Source organism: Mus musculus, chromosome 2, assembly GCF_000001635.26.
Source record: "Mus musculus strain C57BL/6J chromosome 2, GRCm38.p6 C57BL/6J".
Lineage (NCBI taxonomy): Eukaryota > Metazoa > Chordata > Mammalia > Rodentia > Muridae > Mus > Mus musculus.
In genome coordinates this window covers 157,249,093-157,268,037 of record NC_000068.7, presented here as the reverse complement: position 1 = coordinate 157,268,037, position 18,945 = coordinate 157,249,093, and the positions used below count along the sequence as shown (strand labels likewise).

General features: G+C 45.4%; 1 protein-coding gene across 7 annotated transcripts in view; it reads left to right on the top strand.

Moving 5' to 3' along the window:
• The window catches only part of Mroh8 (maestro heat-like repeat family member 8), a 71,145-nt gene that overhangs the window by 11,655 nt on the left and 40,545 nt on the right, over positions 1-18,945 (top strand). For 6 of the 7 annotated variants that reach the window (XM_017319160.1, XM_017319162.1, XM_017319161.1 and 3 more), the window contains exons 4-8: positions 2,843-2,965; positions 9,931-10,010; positions 11,567-11,711; positions 13,013-13,108; positions 14,970-15,074. In XM_017319160.1, the coding sequence (XP_017174649.1) occupies positions 2,843-2,965; positions 9,931-10,010; positions 11,567-11,711; positions 13,013-13,108; positions 14,970-15,074 (549 nt within the window). The remainder of the gene's footprint in view (positions 1-2,842; positions 2,966-9,930; positions 10,011-11,566; positions 11,712-13,012; positions 13,109-14,969; positions 15,075-18,945) is intronic. The other variant, XM_017319159.1, reaches the window with a different exon arrangement.

The following is an 18,945-nucleotide window of genomic DNA, read 5'->3' as shown; positions in this document are numbered from 1 at the left end:
TTTTCTGTTTCTGTGATAAAAACCCTGACCAAAGCAACTTACAAAAGAAAGCATTTAGCTGGACTTACGGTTTCAGAGGGTTACAGTACATCAGCCGAGCAAAGACAGCAGGGCAGAAATGGTGGAAAGCTCACAACTTGGTCTGAAAGCAGAAGGCAGAGAGTGTGCCCTGGGAATGGTGTGGGCTTTTGAAACTTCGAGGCCCATCTCTAGTAGCACACCTCCTCCAACTGCTACTTCCCAATCCTTTCCATAGTTCCAAAACCTGGGGACCAAGTATTCAAACATATGAGCCTATGGCAGCCATTCTCACTCAAACCACCAGACACAGCAAGCACTGTCCCAATAGTTTCTGTAAGTGCCATTTTCAAGCTTTCAATAGATTCTACTAAGTTATCTACCCAGCCGATAAAGCAGTGGTTCTCAACCTGTGGGTCGGGACCCATTTGGGTTCAAGTATCAAATATTCTGTATATCAGATATTTATATTATGATTCATAACAGTAGCAAAATTGCTGTTATGAAGTAACAACAAAATAATTTTGTTTGGGAGTCACCATAACATGAGGAACTGTATTAAAGGATTATAGCATTAGAAAGGTTGAGAACCACTGATATAAAGTGGATTTGTATTGTCACAGAAGAAAATTAGATGGTAGTTGCTTATGACTGTCCAAAATCAGCTTTTTGTTTTTTTTTTTGAGATAGGGTTTCTCTGTGTAGCCCTGGCTGTCCTGGAACTCACTCTGTAGACCAGGCTGGCCTGGAACTCAGAAATCTGCCTGCCTCTGCCTCCCGAGTGCTGGGATTAAAGGCGTATGCCACCACTGCCTGGCCTCAGCATATTTTTTTATTTTAGCTTTTAATCTTTACTAGTCATATTAACAAGAAAATGTATCTACTTGTTTTACCTCTGTGTGTGTGTGTGTGTGTGTGTGTGTGTGTGTGTGTGTGCATGTTCAGTGCACATGCATGTAGAGGCCAGAGCTTATTCCTCAGGAGTGGTCTACCATGTTTGGTTGAGATGGGGTCTCTCGCTGGGATCTGCAGCTCTCTAATTAGACTAGGCTGGCTGCCTACACACAGGGCTTTGGGAATTAAACTCAGGTCTTTATGTTTGCGGGCAAACAGCTCACTTTCTTTCTTACCCGATAACTTAATATCTCCCATCTTTATGTGGAATAATTTGCTTGGCCTAGACTTTCACGAGAGGCATTTCCTACAGCAACTTCTTTCTGTTAGTGTTCCCAGCAATTTTACCTTCTTTGGGGCTTTTAAATCTCATTTAACCAAGCAACAAGGAGCAAATATACACCTGCTATTTATGAGACCTGATGCCAGAGACACACATAGTAAGGTGAGACTGAAAGATGATCAATAACCTACAGCACAGCTATAGAACGGAATGCTAACTAATGCTCATCAATGAAAGGGTAAAGCGGTGATAGCCAGAGCAGCACAGCTTGTCTCAATGGCGATCAGCAGTCAAAGCCAATCACGGGAGCGTATGAGTACATTCAGTTCTGGGACAGCATAGACAAGAACTAGTGATGGCAAACAGAAGAGGGGTTCCTGTGGGAGGGCGTGGCAAGAGCATGGCTATAGAGGAATAGCAGCCTGAGGGAAACTTAAGGGGTGATGGAGCTGTTCTGTGCCCTGGCTATGGTGGTGATAACATGTATGTGCCTGTCTTAGAACTCATAGAACTATATATGATGTCTAAAAGGTCCACTTTGTGATATGATGCTTTAAAAAATCATAAAATTACCTCATAACTTATAAATATAATCAGCTCTAAGTTGTCAAATGATCCTAAAGAGCCTTTGGAGCCTGCAAAGCCTTCTGCTTTCAGACCAAGTTGTGAGCTTTCCACCATTTCTGCCCTGCTGTCTTTGCTCGGCTGATGTACGTAACCCTCTGAAACCGTAAGTCCAGCTAAATGCTTTCTTTTGTAAGTTGCTTTGGTCAGGGTTTTTATCACAGAAACGGAAAAGTTACTAGGACACTGTGAAAGCAAGAGAATCTGAGTTCAGATCCCAGCAGCCATGTAAATGCTGCATGGCAGGCAGGCTGCAGACTCTCGGGACTTGCTAGCCAGTCAGTCTAGTGAAAGCGGTGAGCTAAATGTCACTGAGAGAGCCTGCCTCAAAAGTAAGGTGGGAAGAGACTAAGGAAAACACTTAGCATCCACCTCTGGCCTCCATGTGCATGCATACACATATGAACAGGACACACACAGGAACATAGACCGTACTATACACACACAAAAGTGACACATACTGCTTGAGTCATTTATTGGTGTGCTTGTGGGGTATAGAGAAATAGACACCTAAGAATATTTATCAATGAACTAAAAGAAAAATATAAACCAGAAAGAATCTATAATAAGACTTTGCTTTCTGATAAAAAAAAAACAAAAATCAAAGTATTAATATGAAAAGATTTTATTCAACTCTGAACTGGCATTTTTTAAAGGAAGCCTTAGGAACTTGAAATGATGGCTCTTTAATGACATCAGGAGAACTGGAAGTAGCAGTATCAGAGTCACCTTTGGGGATCTTAACCTAGCAGCAGAGAGGGTGGGTGGATGGTATAGTGAAACCGGTGGAGAGAGTGCTCAGTATAGCTGAGGCTCTGATGTGAGGCCCCCAGCCACGGCGGCAGTAAGGACATTCCTTGGCACGCTTCTGTGATTTGTGCACTCCTTATCAAGACTGATTTGGATAGAGTAAGATGGCATATGCTTAAACACATTTCAAGAAACTTTGCAAAAGCCCTGTACATTTATCAAATAAGATTGTGATGTGTAATTGGGTTTTTATCATTTTTCCCACAAATTCAGGGGGAAACTCAAAAGTTGAAGTTCCTAAGATCTTTGTCTTCTTTGAGCCAAACTATACCTTATGACGAAAACACGGAATCATTTATTCACCGCCACACAGCAGAAATAGTGCATGTTCTAAGTGTAAGTACTGTGGGCTCAACAGGGATCTCTGCGGCGCTGTAACTCTTGACATGGTCCCTGGTGATACCATCTCAGAGCCTGCAATTAACCCTACTAAAATCGACTCTGGCAGTAGCAGTGGCAGTGTTCCAATGTTTCTGAATGAATGACTAACACTAACACACACACACACACTCGTGTGAGTACAGCCTTTATACGTTAATATGCCTTAAACAGCTTAATGGCTAGGCCACTTCCTAACCTCCAAATGGTTGATGTACACTCCTCTGATATTCCCCAGTTATTACTTACTAAAATCTATATTTCATCTTTGCTGCCCGGGACTCAGACCTGCAGCCCCCTTCAGCTGCGTTCCCCAGCACCTGCATGATGACTATCTCTCTGTCTTCTGCATCTCTCAGGCCTGGTGTCTCTCTTCCTTTCCTGGTATGGCGGCTATATCTCTTCCTGCTCCTTCCTCAGTCCCTTGCCCAAGAATCCTAAAGTTCTGCCTCTGTCGCCCTGCCCAGCCCTTGGCTGCCAGCAACTTTATTTACCAGTCAAAACCAATTCAGGGCAGGGTCCCATGCGGATTCTGGTGCAATTTTGGGGACCACATTGACATAATACAAGCAGCATTAGACCAAATCCACAACATCTGCTCAGCAAGGGAAATACTCTGAGACATGACTCAGGTGTAATCACCTTAGAAATCGTTTTTTAAAAAAGGTCAAGAGGAATTGCATTTAAGGTTTTCAGCAGTTGTAATACTTGTTGTAATGTAAGAGTAGTTTGGGGGCAAAAGTTGTCAAATTGCTTGGGCCCGAGTGTCAACTCTGCCTCTTTATAGCTGTGTAACTTCAGGAAATTATTTACGACTCTCTTAGTTTCTCACTGATAAAGTAGGAACAGCTGTGTTTGCTTCAGAGTTATTGTGAACATTTAATTAAAAATAAATGTACACTATATACATAGTCTCTGACACGTGGTTCACATTTGTGACACAAGATAGCACTGTTGGCACTGTTGCAGGTTTTCCGGTTTGTACTTACTTCGGCTACCTTCTGCCAACGCTCATCTACTCATGACATGTCTTACTAAATAGCTGCCAGTTCCAGACACTGGCACTGAGGCCACAAAGAAGGTGGAATCCCTGCTCTTTAGCCTAGCGAGCTACAAACAGTTGTGGGACTCTGACAAAAAAGTTTAAATGAGTATATGGGGGAGTAAAGGGGTGGATGGTCTGTGTCAGAGCCTCCAGAAAGATTCTGCAAAGGAGTGATGCAGTCACTCACACATAGTACTTCCTGGGGCTTTACTCTCCTGCCTGAGAAGGGCTCCCTATAGTGTCTCCAAACCTCTGAACTTCTAAGTCTGTCATAGTTTACATATCCCAGAATATGAGCAGTTCTCCCCAAACCAGAGATCTGTGCAACTTGTTGGGCTGACAGGAACCTTCTAAAAATGAAGGCTTACCAGCTAACAGCGTTGCCAGGAGACACTCTTATGGCTAACTAGCTAACAGCTTTGCTAGGAGACACAGTTACAGGATCCTTCAATAATTTTAATCCTTTTCCTCTACCAGTTTTCAGTTACCTAGAAATTACATAGATTTGAAAAGCAAGTAGGTTAAGAACTATTCCAAATAATTTGTCAAGAAGAACAGGTTGAAAGAATGCAGATTTACAGATTATTTCAGCTTTCTAGTTGGCTGCGGACAGTCACAGGACCAAGACAACATGAATTACTTTCCAAGTTGTGTTTGTGCCAGGATTGACAGCAATAGATTGCCATGCAGTTCAACCAGCCAACCTGGAAACCCCACTAATGCAAATCTCAGATGGCACAAGCCCATTGTTTCTCTGCCAGTGGACCTAGCCAGTAGTAACATGCTGTTTCTGGTATCTATCAAAATATGTGCTGAGAAGAGGTTCTGTCTACAACACTCAAGAGTAGTTATATCCATGAAAAAAATTGCATGGATAGTTGAATCTACTCTGTCATTACAGCCATATGAACAAGGTTGACAAAGCATTCTTCCAACACCAAGAGGACAGGTGCACAGCAGAGGAAGCAGTTCTGGGGCAGCTCATGAGGAGGAAAAGGTTGGAGTTGTTTCAGAGAAAGAATTTAAAGGCATTAGTTCACCTTCCTTGGCCCACCTTAATGAATGGCTGTATAGTACAGTTTCTATTGCTGTAATAAAACACTATAACCAAAAGCAACTTGGAGAAGAAAGGGTTTGTTTCACTTACCCCTCCAGATCTGAGGAAAGTCAAGGAGGGGTGTTGCCTATGGCTTGTTCCTCGAGTTTGCTCGGCTTGCTTTGATAGGACCACCAGCCCAGGAGTAGCACCACTCACATGGCGTCGGGCCTCTCTCATCAGCCATCACCCAAGGGAATACCCCAGAGACTAGCCCATGGGCCGATCTATTGGGGGGGAGGGGTTCTCAGCTGAGGTTTCTCTTTCAAAATAACTAGCTTGTCTCAAGTTGACATAAAATTAGCCGGTATAAGTGCCAAACACAGCCCTTGGAGGCGTCAGTTTCCCTCTCTTGACCCCTGTAATGCACAGCTCGGCTCGTGCATTAAACAAAAAGCCAATAAAAATGAAACAAAATGTGCAAGGAGGAAGGCAAACAGATCCCTGCATACCTCCAAAGAAAGCCTCTGTTAAAGCTCATGGAAAGGTGTTTCATCGCTGTGATTAGAGAAAAATAAGTTTAAAACACAGTAAAATTCAGTTAAATACCAGGAAACTGGCCAGAATTAAAAAAAAAAAAAAAAAGGCAGTACCAGATGCTGATGAGGGGACAGAGTAAAGTTTTACTACACTGCCGCTGGGAAGGTAAGGTGGCGAGCCAGCTTGGGGCCCAGTTGGGTATTGTCTTAAAATAACCCAGAAATTCTATGAAGACATAAACACAAATGTTATGGCCACTCTGTATGGGAGAACAGGACACTGGAAACAACCCAGATGGATGTGGATAAATAAAAACTTGTCTAAATAAACTGACTACTCAGGAACATGAACATGAAGGAATGACTTTTTGTTACATACTTGGCCGACTCTTGTATACACACACAAATAAATAAAAAGGCCTGTGGTGAGTGGGTCCTGGCTGGTCCTCGGTGCTTCTCCATTCTCCTCTGACAGCGTGGGACTGCATCTTTTGCATCCGGATCCTTCACAACCTGCCCAGTCGTCAAATCATTTAGTCTCTCTAAACCCCAGATGCCCTACTGCCTGCCGGGATTTCATGGAGACCCTTGAGACAAACTCATTTTTAAAAATCATTTTTAAAAATCTTTCTTCTGTTTCAGTTTGGGGTGGGGGAGAAATATTTCCATGATAGACTGGGAATCTATTCATGAGGACCCAAATTAAGATAACTAGTTTTGTTGTTTGTTTGTTTGTTTGTTTGTTTAGCTAGTTGGTTGATTGGTTGGATTGGGTTGGTTGGTTAGTTGGTTGGTTTTTCTCTCACTGTGTAGACCAGGCTGGCCTGGAACTCAGAGAAATCCTGATTCTTCTGCCCCCCACCACACCTGGCAAGTTCAAGGTAACCGTTTATCCCAGTTACTTCTTTATTCACATCTGCTCCTCCCTTTCTCACAGCAGATCCATTTCTCACCCTTCCTTCAAATTTCCTTTCCTCAGAGAGACTATCTTCCTGTTTCCTTCATGGTACTTCCCTGTGCCTGAAGGGGTCTTTACATAGTTGGTTTTCACTACAGCTCCACATGCCTGTGATCCCATCATGTAGAACCTCCCTTATTTTAAAAATAGTTTTTTTCTTGGGAGGCAGAGGCAGGCGGATTTCTGAGTTTGAGGCCAGCCTGATCTACAAAGTGAGTTCCAGGACAGCCAGGGCTACACAGAGAAACCCTGTCTCGAAAAACCAAAAAAAAAAAAGTTTTTTTGAGAACTTTGTATAGTGTATTTTTGTCATCCCTTCTCCCCAGGCCTCTCGTTTTTATTAAGATTGTTTAAGATTCTTTCTGGAGGTGAGCAACAAAATTAACTCTGGCTCACTGAAGTGTAAAAACAACAACAAAAACAGAGCTGAGGGTCTGGAGCGGTGGCTCGGTGGTTAAGAGCACTGGCTGTCCTTCCAAAGGACCAGGGTTCAGATCCCTGCACCCACATCAAGCAGCTCCCAACCATTGTAACTCCAGTCTCAGGGGATCTGATGGTCTCTTCTGACCTCTTCTGGCACTGTGTGTGTGTGTGTGTTATACATATACACTGATGTGTTTATAAAAAGATAAAGGGGGGGTATGTTCTGGTGGAGGTGTGTGGTGAGGTGAGGGGGAAGGGGGTACCTTGGTAGGCTCATGCTGAGGCATTGGGTCGGGAGGATAGAGGCAGGCCATGAGAAGTGTTTGTTGGGGGGAGGGAATGGGGAGAGAGAGAACTGGAGCAGGAAGGTAGGAGCAAGGGAAAGATCGTTCTTGGAACTGAAAAGATGGCTCAGCAGTTAAGAGCACTTCCTGTCTTCCAGAGGACAGAGTTCAGTTCCCAGCACTCACATCCGTGGCTTAGAATTCACCTAGCACTAACTCTGGGGGAGCCGATGCTTTTGTCTAACCTGCACACACAACATGTGTCGACACACACAAACGAAATGATAATAAAGTTTCTTAAAAAGGGAAAGGATCATTCTGACAGAAAGGGTCCAAAGAGGCTGCAATCAGAAGACATTAGACCTGAGGGTTCAGTAAAAGGGGCTGCATTCATCTGCGTGTGAGCTGTGTGGCTACAGAAAGCTCAACCATCAAGGCTGCTGAGTTGATGAGAGTGGGGAGTGAACACAAGTGGGAAAGTCCTCGGTCATCTTTTCCTGAGCCTGGGAAAGACTGATTGAAGGCCAGGAAGTTCTTTGGAAGGGGATAATGCTAGGTTGCACCTGTGGATTTAGTTGTGACCCCCTAAGCTATCTAGATAAGGTACATACAGCCCTGGAGAGCTGTCAAGACTGAAGACACTGCCTTAACGCTGTGCCCCTGCAGGCTGTAAAGCCATGAAGATAGAGTTCCTTTAGAAAACAGGAGGCACAGCAAGTCACCAATCAGATTCGAGTTTGCATCAGATGAGGAAAGCTCAGAGATGTGGGCTTTATCTTCCAAGCACATTCTGCCTATGAGTTTCACGAGGCCACTGCGAGAGAACTCCACTAGAGGCCGCTGCACCAGGAAAAGGAGAGAGGTTCTCCCCACCAAGGGAGAGCAGAGGCTGTGGCAGCCATATGCACCAAGAGGGCTTTCTCTCCATGTAGCTGTGCTGCTTTGAATACATGTCCATTCTTCCCCATCTCCCCCCTTCCCCAAATTGCCTCTCTTTTATTTTGTCCTCAGGACCAGTGCTCCTAAATGCTAAATTCTCCCTGAAGATCAGCTAGAGATGGCCATGACCATTCATGCTAGTAATGCCCAGGTAGAAGCGGGAAGACCATGAGTTGAAGGTTAGCCTTGACCACATAGTGAGTTTGAGACCAGCCTGGATTTCATGGGGTCCTGCAACAAAATGCCTAAGTTGGTGACCATCCAGAAAGAATGTCGAAGAGGTCCCAATTCTAAATTTCTGAGGGAATTAGTTGGCCTGGGTGTCTCTCCTGAATAGTTGACCAGTGGGACACAGTGATACAGCAGAGATGTGACTGTGAAGTGTTCGTTTCTATGGGCCAGGGCAGTTCCTAGGAAATGGTGGATAACCAATGAGGTTTCACCACATTGACAGTCACTCACATGAGCATGATCCAGAACCAATCTAGACCCAGTGCTCATCAGCAAAGCTACACATGACTCTTTCTCAGCTGACATCATTTTGCCAATTGGCCTGAGTCCAAGGAAGCAGCAAGAAGCCGCAACACAGCACCAGAAGTTTTTTGGTGCCTTTCTTTCTATGGATTCCCAACATATACAACTCAACCACGCGATGTGAGACCAATACATGCGTGTCGCTAGTGAAGAATCCTTTGTCACATGTCCTTTCACATGCTTGCTTTAGCAAAACAACCTTTCACCGGTGTCTGCTTTAGCAAAATGTTCCTTCGTGAATGTAGCCTTTTACCTGTGTCCGCTTCAGGAAAACACACCTTTCCGTGTTTGCCCCAGCAAAACACCATCCAACTCAACTGACTTTCCAAAGAACCCTTAAGTTTCCACTTCAATGTCAAGTTGACAGGTAGACCATCACAGTCATGACCCTGGAGACACTGCTTCAGTAGAGAGAAGAGCCAGAATACCTAAACTGGAAATAAGCCCTGATAATGAACAGCTGACACAATTATTAAGGGCTACCAGGAGTTATAAATTAGCTCACTTAATGCAACAACCAATTAGTACTCTTGTACCATTTTACAGGGGAAAAAACAGAGGCACAGTGTACTGGCTGGTTTTGTGTGTCAACTTGACACAGGCTGTTATCACAGAGAAAGGAGCTTCAGTTGAGGAAATGTCTCCATGAGATCCAGCATTTTCTCAATTAGTGATCAAGGTGGGAAGGGCCCATTGTGGGTGGTGCCATTCCTGGTCTGGTAGTCTTGGGTTCTATAAGAGAGCAGGCTGAGCAATCAGGCAGAAGCAGGCCAGTAAGTACCATCCCTTCGTGACCTCTGCATCAGCTCCTGCTTCCTGACCTACTTGAGTTCCAGTCCTGACTTCCTTTAATGGTGAACAGCAGTTTGGAGGTATAAGCTGAATAAACCCTTTCCTTCCCAACTTGCTTCTTGGTCATGATGTTTGTGCAGGAATAGAAACCTTGACTAAGACACACAGGGAGACTCACTAGGTTGAGCCAGCACAAACAGCTAGTAAGAGGACAAGGGACAGCTTGGCACACAGTTCTGTCATTCTATGGAGCTGAGAGTAGGGCTCCTGGCCAGTCTCCTGGTTACTTCTATAGGCCATTCACATTTCCTATGACTGCCCCTGTGAGCTGGAACATTTTCAGATAGCTGAACTTCTTTTCCTCTCGCTGCAGGTGTTGGTACAGGAGGAGCCTCTGCACTCTCTAACCAGCATGGTGCGCCAGGAGATCTTTGTCACCATCACTGACCTCAGGTGACACCCCCAAGCACCTCCCACACGCACCCTGGTTTCCCATTCAAGGTCATAGACTGCTAGAGCTGATTAAAATGGCTGAGAAGAAGGCTCGGTGTGTAAGGGCACATGCTACTAAAGATGGTGACCTGAGTCTGATGCTTGGGACCCACATAGAAGAAGGAGAGAGTCAGCTCCCACAAGTTACCTCTGCCCTTCACACATGCACTGTGACAAGTCTGCTCCAACACTGTCACTGACTTCTCCAACACTAAATGAATAAGTGCAAATCTTAAAATCCCCTACATATTAACTTTTGAAAACTATGTGGGGGGTGGCATCCTTTTGTGAGAACTTTAATATCGTGCATGATACCTAGTCTTGGTTGTCAGCTTGAGACAAGTGGGAAGAAGGAGCCTCAGCTAAGGAGTTGCCTCCATCAGATTGGCCTAGGGCCCTCCCTCCCTGCCTCTGAGGCCTTTGCTTTGTTTTTTGTTTGTTTGTTTGTTTTTAATTTTTTAATGGATATTTTCTTTATTCACATTTCAAATGTTATCCCCTTTCCCATTCCCCCTTTCCACTGCTTCTATAAGGGTGTTCCCACACCCACCCATTCTTGCCTCCCTGCCCTCGAATTCCCCTACACTGGGGCATTGAGCATTCACAGGACCAAGGTCCTCTCCTCCCCTTGATGCCTGATAAGGCCATCCTCTGCTACATATGCAGCTGGAGCCATGTGTACTTTTGGTTGGTGGTTTAGTCCCTGTGAGCTCTGGGGGGTCTGGTTGGTTAATATTGTTGTTCTTCCTATGGGGTTGCAAACCCCTAGTCCTTCAGTCCTTTCTCTAACTTCTCCATTGGTGACCCCATTGGGGACCCCAGGCTCAGTTCAATGGTTGGCTGCGAGCATCAATATGAAGCCTTTTCTTAATAATTGATGCAGGAGGGCCCAGTCCACTGTAAGAAGTGCCATCGCTCGGCCAGTGAGAAAAATTGCCAACTGTGAGGCAGGGTGGAAGCCAGTATACAGTGCTCCTCCCCATGTCTGTCTCAGCTCTTGACTCCAGGTTCCTGTCCTGGCTTCCCCTGAGGAAGATGAAATAAACCCTTTCTTCCCCAACTTGCTATTGGTCAGTGTTTTATCAGAGCGATGGAAAGCAGACTAGAGCATCGTGAATGCTACCATCCAATCAAGACCTTGACAGAATCTCTTTGGAGTTCAGTCCTACCCAAAGTATATTCAGTGGACAGTGACCGTCATACCTGCATCAAGATAAAGCACTGTAAAGTCTGAAGAGCTTACAGGGGACGTCTGAGGTTTTTCTCTCTTGGAAGTGTGTTCCTCTGCAGTAAGAGTGCTGCAGGCTTGCAGGGCTGAGCTGGAGAGGAGGCTGGAAGGCTCGGGGTGAGGGTGGGGTGGACACTCTTCCTCTAGCCTTTTGTGAGTTTCCCTGAGGCGCAGCTCCTCTAGGCATCTATTTCATGAGTGCTACATCAGCCAGTGTGCCCTTCCTGTTTTCATTACGAGCCGAGGTATCAACCTAACATCACATTCTTCCCAAATGGTCTTTCCCCAGTTTCCAAAATGTGTACCTGTTGTTTGGCTCTGAAGACCGAGAGGACTTGCTTGGGCTTATCACCAAAAGTATAATCTCTCTGCCCGCCACAAGCACCCCTATCCAGCTGCTGAAGATAGTGTCCAACCAGGCCATCGAGCAAGAGGTAACTCGCCTTGTGCCTTATCTGCCCTCCTTTCCCCGGGTCAGCGCTTCTTCACCTTTGGCTGGTTGGAAACCAATCAAACCCCAGCAATGTCAAGTCTGGTGAAGAAAAGCAAACGTCAGCTTTCTCTCCTGTCTCATTCGTCTCTGTGTGTGTTCCTTCACTCGTCCTTCTTTCCTCCCGTCTTCACTTTGGATTTAAAATAACCTGGGAGCTGGGCATGGTGACTCTTGGGAGAAAGATACAGACAGATTTCTGAGTTCAAGGCTGGCCTCTATACAGCAAGTTCTGGGGGAGCCAGACAGCATGGTGAGGCCCTGTCTCAAACAAAACAGTAACAGAAAATAATAAAATCTTTATGTTGGCCACGCATGTGCTCTGCAGACCCTCATCGCCCTTCATTTCTTTTTTTCTTTTTTTCTTTTTTTCTTTTTTCTTTTTTCTGTGCTGGGATCAAAGGTGTGTGCCACCACACCCGGCCGCCCTTCAGCTCTCTGTATAGCCTGGTGTGCCACCACTACCACACCCAAGTTTTATTTTTTTAACTTAAATTTTAACTTTTTATTGTTAAAATAGTTGTGCATGGACATTCCCACACACACACCTCACTCCTCCTTACCCTCCTCTCCCACACTCCTACCTCTTTCCAATTTACTGGCATTTCCTGAAGGGTCAGCCATCCTGTGCTAAATGTGACAGAAAGTGAGCAGTGTGCAGCCTCCCTCTTACAGCCTACCCTTTAACGTAGAGGGACAAGGTGCTACTAAAAAGGATGCATGAAAAACAAAACAAAAGAATGTCTGCTGGTGGAAAGTAGACACACGGTCTAATGGAAAACTCAAAGAAGGAGATGAGGAGGAAGTGCTGGGGTTGGAGCGCAGGGTCCTTTATGGAAGCAACTGAAGAAAGCCTTCTTGGTGCAAGGAAAGAAAAGGAGGAGAGTGTCCAGCCCGAGCAGAGAGTGGTTCCATGTTTGGCTGCTGAGCAGGCTGGTAAGGGAGTTATGGAAGGCTGCTGTTTCAATTTAACTCCCTGTTTCAGGGCATGAAAGTCACAAGTCAGCTTTGAGGGTATTTTGATGATGTCAGTCCGGTTCCCCTTTAGCCTTGATCCCAGGAACTTCAAGAAGCTCATTTAAAATGTTTTATTTTTGATTACCTCCTGCCACAAACTGCCCACAGTTGCCTTTGCTCTGGGCCAGGCCTTTGCGTGTAATCTCAAGATGATGAGCAGTGGCTCTGTGGATGTGCTGTGGGAACTTTGGGTAGGAGGGAGGCTTGGCTGACTCTGCACCTTTTTAGTGTCTCTACAGGGAGACGTTCGAGGCCTTTTCTGTGATGCTGCAGAGTCTGGTAATAAAAGATCCACATCTGGAATTTTTTGACAGCATTTTTAAGGTAAATGAAATTCTAGGGGACAAAGGAAATTACTAAGAATTAAGTTATTTAAGGCAACATTGTAGCTAAAAGTACTATTCATTTTTAAACTTTTGTTTGTGTTTGTGAGTGTGTGTGTGTGTGTGTGTGTGTGTGTGTGTGTATGTGCACCATGACACACATGTGGAGGTCAGAGGACAACTTGCAGGTGTCAGTCCTCTCCTTCTACCAGGCTGGTTCAAAGCTTGAGGTGGTGTGGTCAGGCTTAGCAGCACATGCCCTTTCTCCCTGAGCCATCTCACCGTACCTACAGCCATCAGTTCTGACACAGGCTTGGGTCTGAATTCTGACTGCCATCCATGGGTCACAAGTCCTTCAGCCACAGAGGCTGGTTTCCTCACTGTCAGAAAAGATAACAACTACTCTGGATACTGAATAAATAGCCTCTAATAAGTGGCTCAAACCATTATTACGATTCCCTTTACTGTTCCTTCATAGCGCAGAAAAGTCAATCTCTTACGTTAGCAAATAGGCGGCTTCCTACTTTGTAGGACTCAAGTATGGAAAGTGACCATACTTTCTTCCAGCTCATATAGCATATCCTATCCGTCGCTAAGGGCTGGTCACGCACACTCACAATCATTCAAGTGTTTTGCTCTTGTTGCTTTTTAAAACACAGCCCACCCCAGATGCAAGGACCCTTAGTTGTTGGTACCCTGTGCGCCGGAACGCAGACAGCACTTCTTGCCACGCCACGCCTGACGCTGACCGTTTCTTACTCCTCTCTGACTGCACATCAACAGTCAGGCGGGGCTCCTGCTTTGTCCAGCTGTACTTGGCACGTTCCTGTCCTGGCAGCTAATTAAACCATCTCTCCTGTTGAAAACTTGCTCCTTTTTGTTGTAGTAGATCTCTAACCCCAACAAGTTCATGTAAAAACACACAACTCAGTTACAATATTTATCAGCTGCACACCTTGGGCAGATTGACCACTGCACCACTCCATTCCCCAGCTAGGAGATCCCTTGCTGCTTGCTCTCTGGGCTGTGTGGTTCTGCTCCATCTTCCTCCCACCTCCTCTTTCTCTGTCTGTTTCCTCCCTTGTTCCCTACTCTTCCAGAACTCTCTAAAACCTCCAGCCCCGCCTTTCCCTTCTACTGCACAATCACAGGCTGCAGCCTTGATTTGAGCAGTTAAAATGGAGAGAAGGTTTACAGGAAGTCACCTGAGTTCCTGACCTGCTCCTGGTCAGGACAGCCCCTCTTGAGGAAACAGAATGAACATCACAATACAAACAACCCCGGGGTAACCCACAACACGTTTTGAGCTCCAGCTTTTGGGCCTCATCCTCTTTCTGCATCCTTCCCTGTCTGCATCCTCCCCTTTCTGCATCCTTCCCTGTCTGCTCAGGTAGATGTACTTTTTCCATCTTTAGTTTTTTAATAGCATACCATCATATAGACTAAACAACTAGAAGAATAGACTACAGTTATGTAATGAAGAGAGATGGAGCTAGAAACCAAGCTTTGGAAGGAGCCAGGACTTGCTTCTCAATCCAACACTTCAGATGTAAACCGCTTCATCAGTGGTTGATAGTGAAGTAATTCAGTTTCCCACTTCATATTTTTGGGGGTTGATTTGGGTTTTTGAGGTTTTTCAAGACAGGGTTTCTCTGTGTAGCCCTGGTTGTCTTAGAACTCACTCTGTGGACCAGGCTGGCTTCGAACTTAGAAATCGTCCTGCCTCTACCACCCAATTGCTGGGTGGGACTAAAGGCATGTGCCACCACTGCCCAGCTCAATTCACATTTTCTTTTTAACACAGTACAAGTGTTACCTCAGACCTTCCTGACAGACCAGCTAACCTTCCTCATCTTTTATAGCACATAGACCCCTGGTTACAGTCCGACAGAGACCATGAGCGGGAACGGGCTACCACTGTCATGGCCCAAGTTCTCAAATGCTTATCCAGTTATCTCAGCCTGAAGGTGAGTAGCCTTGGTTGAGGAAGACTCATCCAAGCATCCTCTGTAGTTCTCTTTCTGTAACTCTTCAGGGACTGTGCACCCCACCGGGAGTGGTCCCTCCTCACCTCCTTAGCCTGCCACTATCCTGAAATGTGATCAGTTTGAAGCTACATACTGTCTGTTAGTCTGTGTATCCCTGTTATTTAGCATGATAGCTAAAACACATAATGCAGTAAAGGTTTTTGAATAAATAAAAGTATAACCTGAAAATGTCTGAGGGATGTTACAGGACATTTAATCACACTGAACCTTGAGATTGTATTGTTTACTGGAGAAACCTGTTACTAGTTGTAGTGTGGCTCAGCCTTAAGCACACACCTTTAGTTCCTCTTCCTGGAATACAAACATGCCCTTAATACACACCTTTACTCCCAAACAACTATGGCAAAGTTAGTTTGTAAAAGGAAGCACCCATGTTTGAAAGTGATGTCTAATTGAATGGCAGACAAAGTGATGACTCAGAGAAAGATTTGACAGAATAGGATCTGCCCAACTCACAAGAGAGGAAAGGGAAGTTACTTGTGAGGCAGTGCAGAGAGAGAAGGAGGGAGAGGAGGCAGTTTGTACAACTGGGAGAGTTGTACAAAGACAGGCTGCAGAGAAAGAACAAGTTAGACACAGAGTAAGACAGAAGGGGCCAGAGAATGGGAAGGAGCCAGGAGATTAGAACAAAATGCCAAAGTTAGTTTGAGGTCAAGCAACACAATTCAGGAGAAATGGAGAGAAGTCAGATGGAATCAATCAACCTGGAGAGGCATTTGAGCCAGAATAGCTAAGTTGAACCAGGCAGTCAGAGCTCAGAAAAAACAAAAGGTGAGCTTATTCAGCAGCAAGTCTTACAGGCTGAAAACATTCTAGGCCTAACTAGATAAGACTATATAGAAGCTACAAGCTTCCAGGACTATGCCTAGGATAGCAGACTGAGGCAGTAAGCCTTGGAGATGACAATTGGTTCCGTTGAATAAAAGATAATTTTACAGAGGGACCCACAGTGGCCTGAAATCTGTGTAGTTTGTGTGTTTGAAGAAATGAAGTCCAGCTAGGTGTGATGGTGCATGCAGTTAGTTTTAACACTTGGGAAGCAGAGGCAGGTGGATTTCTGGGAGTTTCAGGCCAGCCTAGTCTATATCAGGTTCCAGTACAACCATGGATACAGAGAGAGAGAGAGAGAGAGAGAGAGAGAGAGAGAGAGAAAAGAAAGAAAAGAAGTGAAGTCCAGGAGATCAGGTCAGGCTAATCAATGCAGTATCTCCCTGGCTTTCTGAGAGAATGGGACTGTTGTTGCCTATGTTGAGACGGGGGAGGGAATCTAAAAGACAGAGGGACCAGATAGACACCTGACCTTGTGTTTCAGAGACAAAGTAAGGAACGGGGAGGTTTTATCAGAGAGTTGAAGTACACACTCAAGGGGGTTATGGAGGGTCCCCAGAAGAAGTCATGCCCACTGGGATTTGGGGACCTGTTGTTCATGGGTAAATACTGAGAAGATTTTTCATGGTCTAGGTCAGAGAGGAATTTTTTTTTTTATAGTGTAGAATAGAGTTTATTTAGGGCATGGAGAAGGGAGTTAAGAGAGTAACAGAGGTCTGGAGGGATGGCTTAGTGGTTAAGAGCACTAACTGCTCTTCTAAAGGTCCTGAGTTCAAATCCCAGCAACCACATGGTGGCTCACAACCATCTGTAATGAGATCTGACGTCCTCTTCTGGTGCATCTGAAGACAGCTACAGTGTACTTAGATATAATAATTAATAAATCTTTAAAAAGAGAGAGAGAGTAGCAGAGGCAGAGAAAGGCAGAGAGAAGGAGAGAGTAGAGACATAGAGGCTGGCTCTGATGTGGAGAGTGGGGGAGGTAATGGGAAGAAGGGGGACAAGCAGGAAGCAAGAGTAAGGGAGACAAAGAAAGTAAGAGCCAGAGAGGAATCCTTAAAACTGTGTCTGCTTTACTTTTTCTATACTTATATGGAGTTTCCAGATATGTCTCAGAAAGGCTCAAACCACAATGCTAATAATATGGAAGCCATTATAATGAAGCAAAAGGCCATCAGTCTTGCCCAGCCATATTGGCCCCAGCTGGCAGTTGATGGTCTTGGCTTGACTGTTGGAGCAGCCAAGTGATATCCTGCTAGAGTACTTACTACTCTGAATGTGCCTCAGACTCTAGCCACTGTGCTACCACCACCATGGTGTGATCAAAGGGAAGGGCTTTACTGTAGATAGAACAGCTGGAGGCATCAGCAAGAGTCTGGAGGAGAGAAAGAAGTAGACCAGTATGGCCAACAGACTGGTCCTGTCGAGAGCTATCTGCAAGAGAGGAGAGGAGAGCAGGGCATAGAGAATAAAGAAACCACAGTGAGAGAGTCAGGAGAGGAGCCCAGAGAACTCACGGTGGAGTTGCTGGGTTATAAGGAGAAGGAGTAGCTGCAGGGAGAGGAGCCTGAGACCTGCAGGGGTTTATGGGAAGGTGCAGCTGCGAATGGCACCCAGGAGGTCACATACCACACCTACCCAAGAGCCCTCTGGATTTTCAAATGAAAGATACACATATGCCAGCTAATTTTGATATGCCTTGACTAGTTCAATGGTTGGGCACTTCTAAACCTCCCCAGGGCTAGTAAACACTCCTCTCTGGTATTCCTGAATTAACATCTTTTAAAATGTTTATTTCATCTTTGCTACCCCAGACCCAATGGGGAAGTGGCCCCCAGGGCCTTACAGGCTGGTGGGACTTTAAAAGTTTCATCTTCTTGCTTCCCTATCATGGCAATTCTCTCTTCTTCCTCTCCCTCTTGGTCCCTTGTCTGAGAAATCTAAAAGTCCTGCCCCATCTCCCTGCCCAGCCACTGGCTGTACAGCAATCTTTTATTATCAATCAAAGCCAGCTGGGGGCAGGAACCCTCAGGTCTGGAAGCACAGCTTTGGGAGCTGAGTTAAGACAAAGCCTTAGAACCAATTACCAACAGTAGGGGAGGAAGTGAGAAGGGCCATGTCTTAATCGGGGTTTCTATTGCTGTGGAGAAACACTATGACAAAAAGCAAGTCAGGGAGGAATGAGTTTATTTGGTTTATACCTCTAATTGTAGCTCATCATTAAGGGATGTCAGGACAGGAAACCAAGCAACAGGAACCTGGATACAGGAGCTGATGCAGAGGCCATGGAGGGGTGCTTCTTATTGGCTTGCTCCCCATGGCTTGCTCAGCCTGCTTTCTTATAGATTCCAGGACCACCTGCCCAGGTGTGGCCCCACCCACAATGGTCTGGGCCTTCCCTCATCCATCAGTAATTAAGAAAATGCCCTACAGCTGGATCTTATAGAGGAATTTTTTTAAAAATGTTAAATCTTTTTTTTTAATTAGGTATTTTCCTCATTTACATTTCCAATGCTATCCCAAAAGTCCCCCGTACCCTACCCCCACTCCCCTACCCACCCACTCCCACTTTTTGGCCCTGGCGTTCCCCTGTATTGGGGCATATAAAGTTTGCGTGTCCAGTGGGTCTCTCTTTCCAGTGATGGCCAACTAGGCCATCTTTTGATACATATGCACCTAGAGACAAGAGCTCCGGGGTACTGGTTAGTTCATAATGTTGTTCCACCTATAGGGTTGCAGATCCCTTTAGCTCCTTGGGTACTTTCTTTAGCTCCTCCATTGGGGGTCCTGTGATCCATCCAATAGCTGACTGTGAGCATCCACTTCTGTGTTTGCTAGGCCCCGGCATAGTCTCACAAGAGACAGCTACATCAGGGTCCTTTCAGCAAAATCTTGCTAGTGTATGCAATGGTGTCAGCGTTTGGAGGCTGATTATGGGATGGATCCCTGGATATGGCAGTCT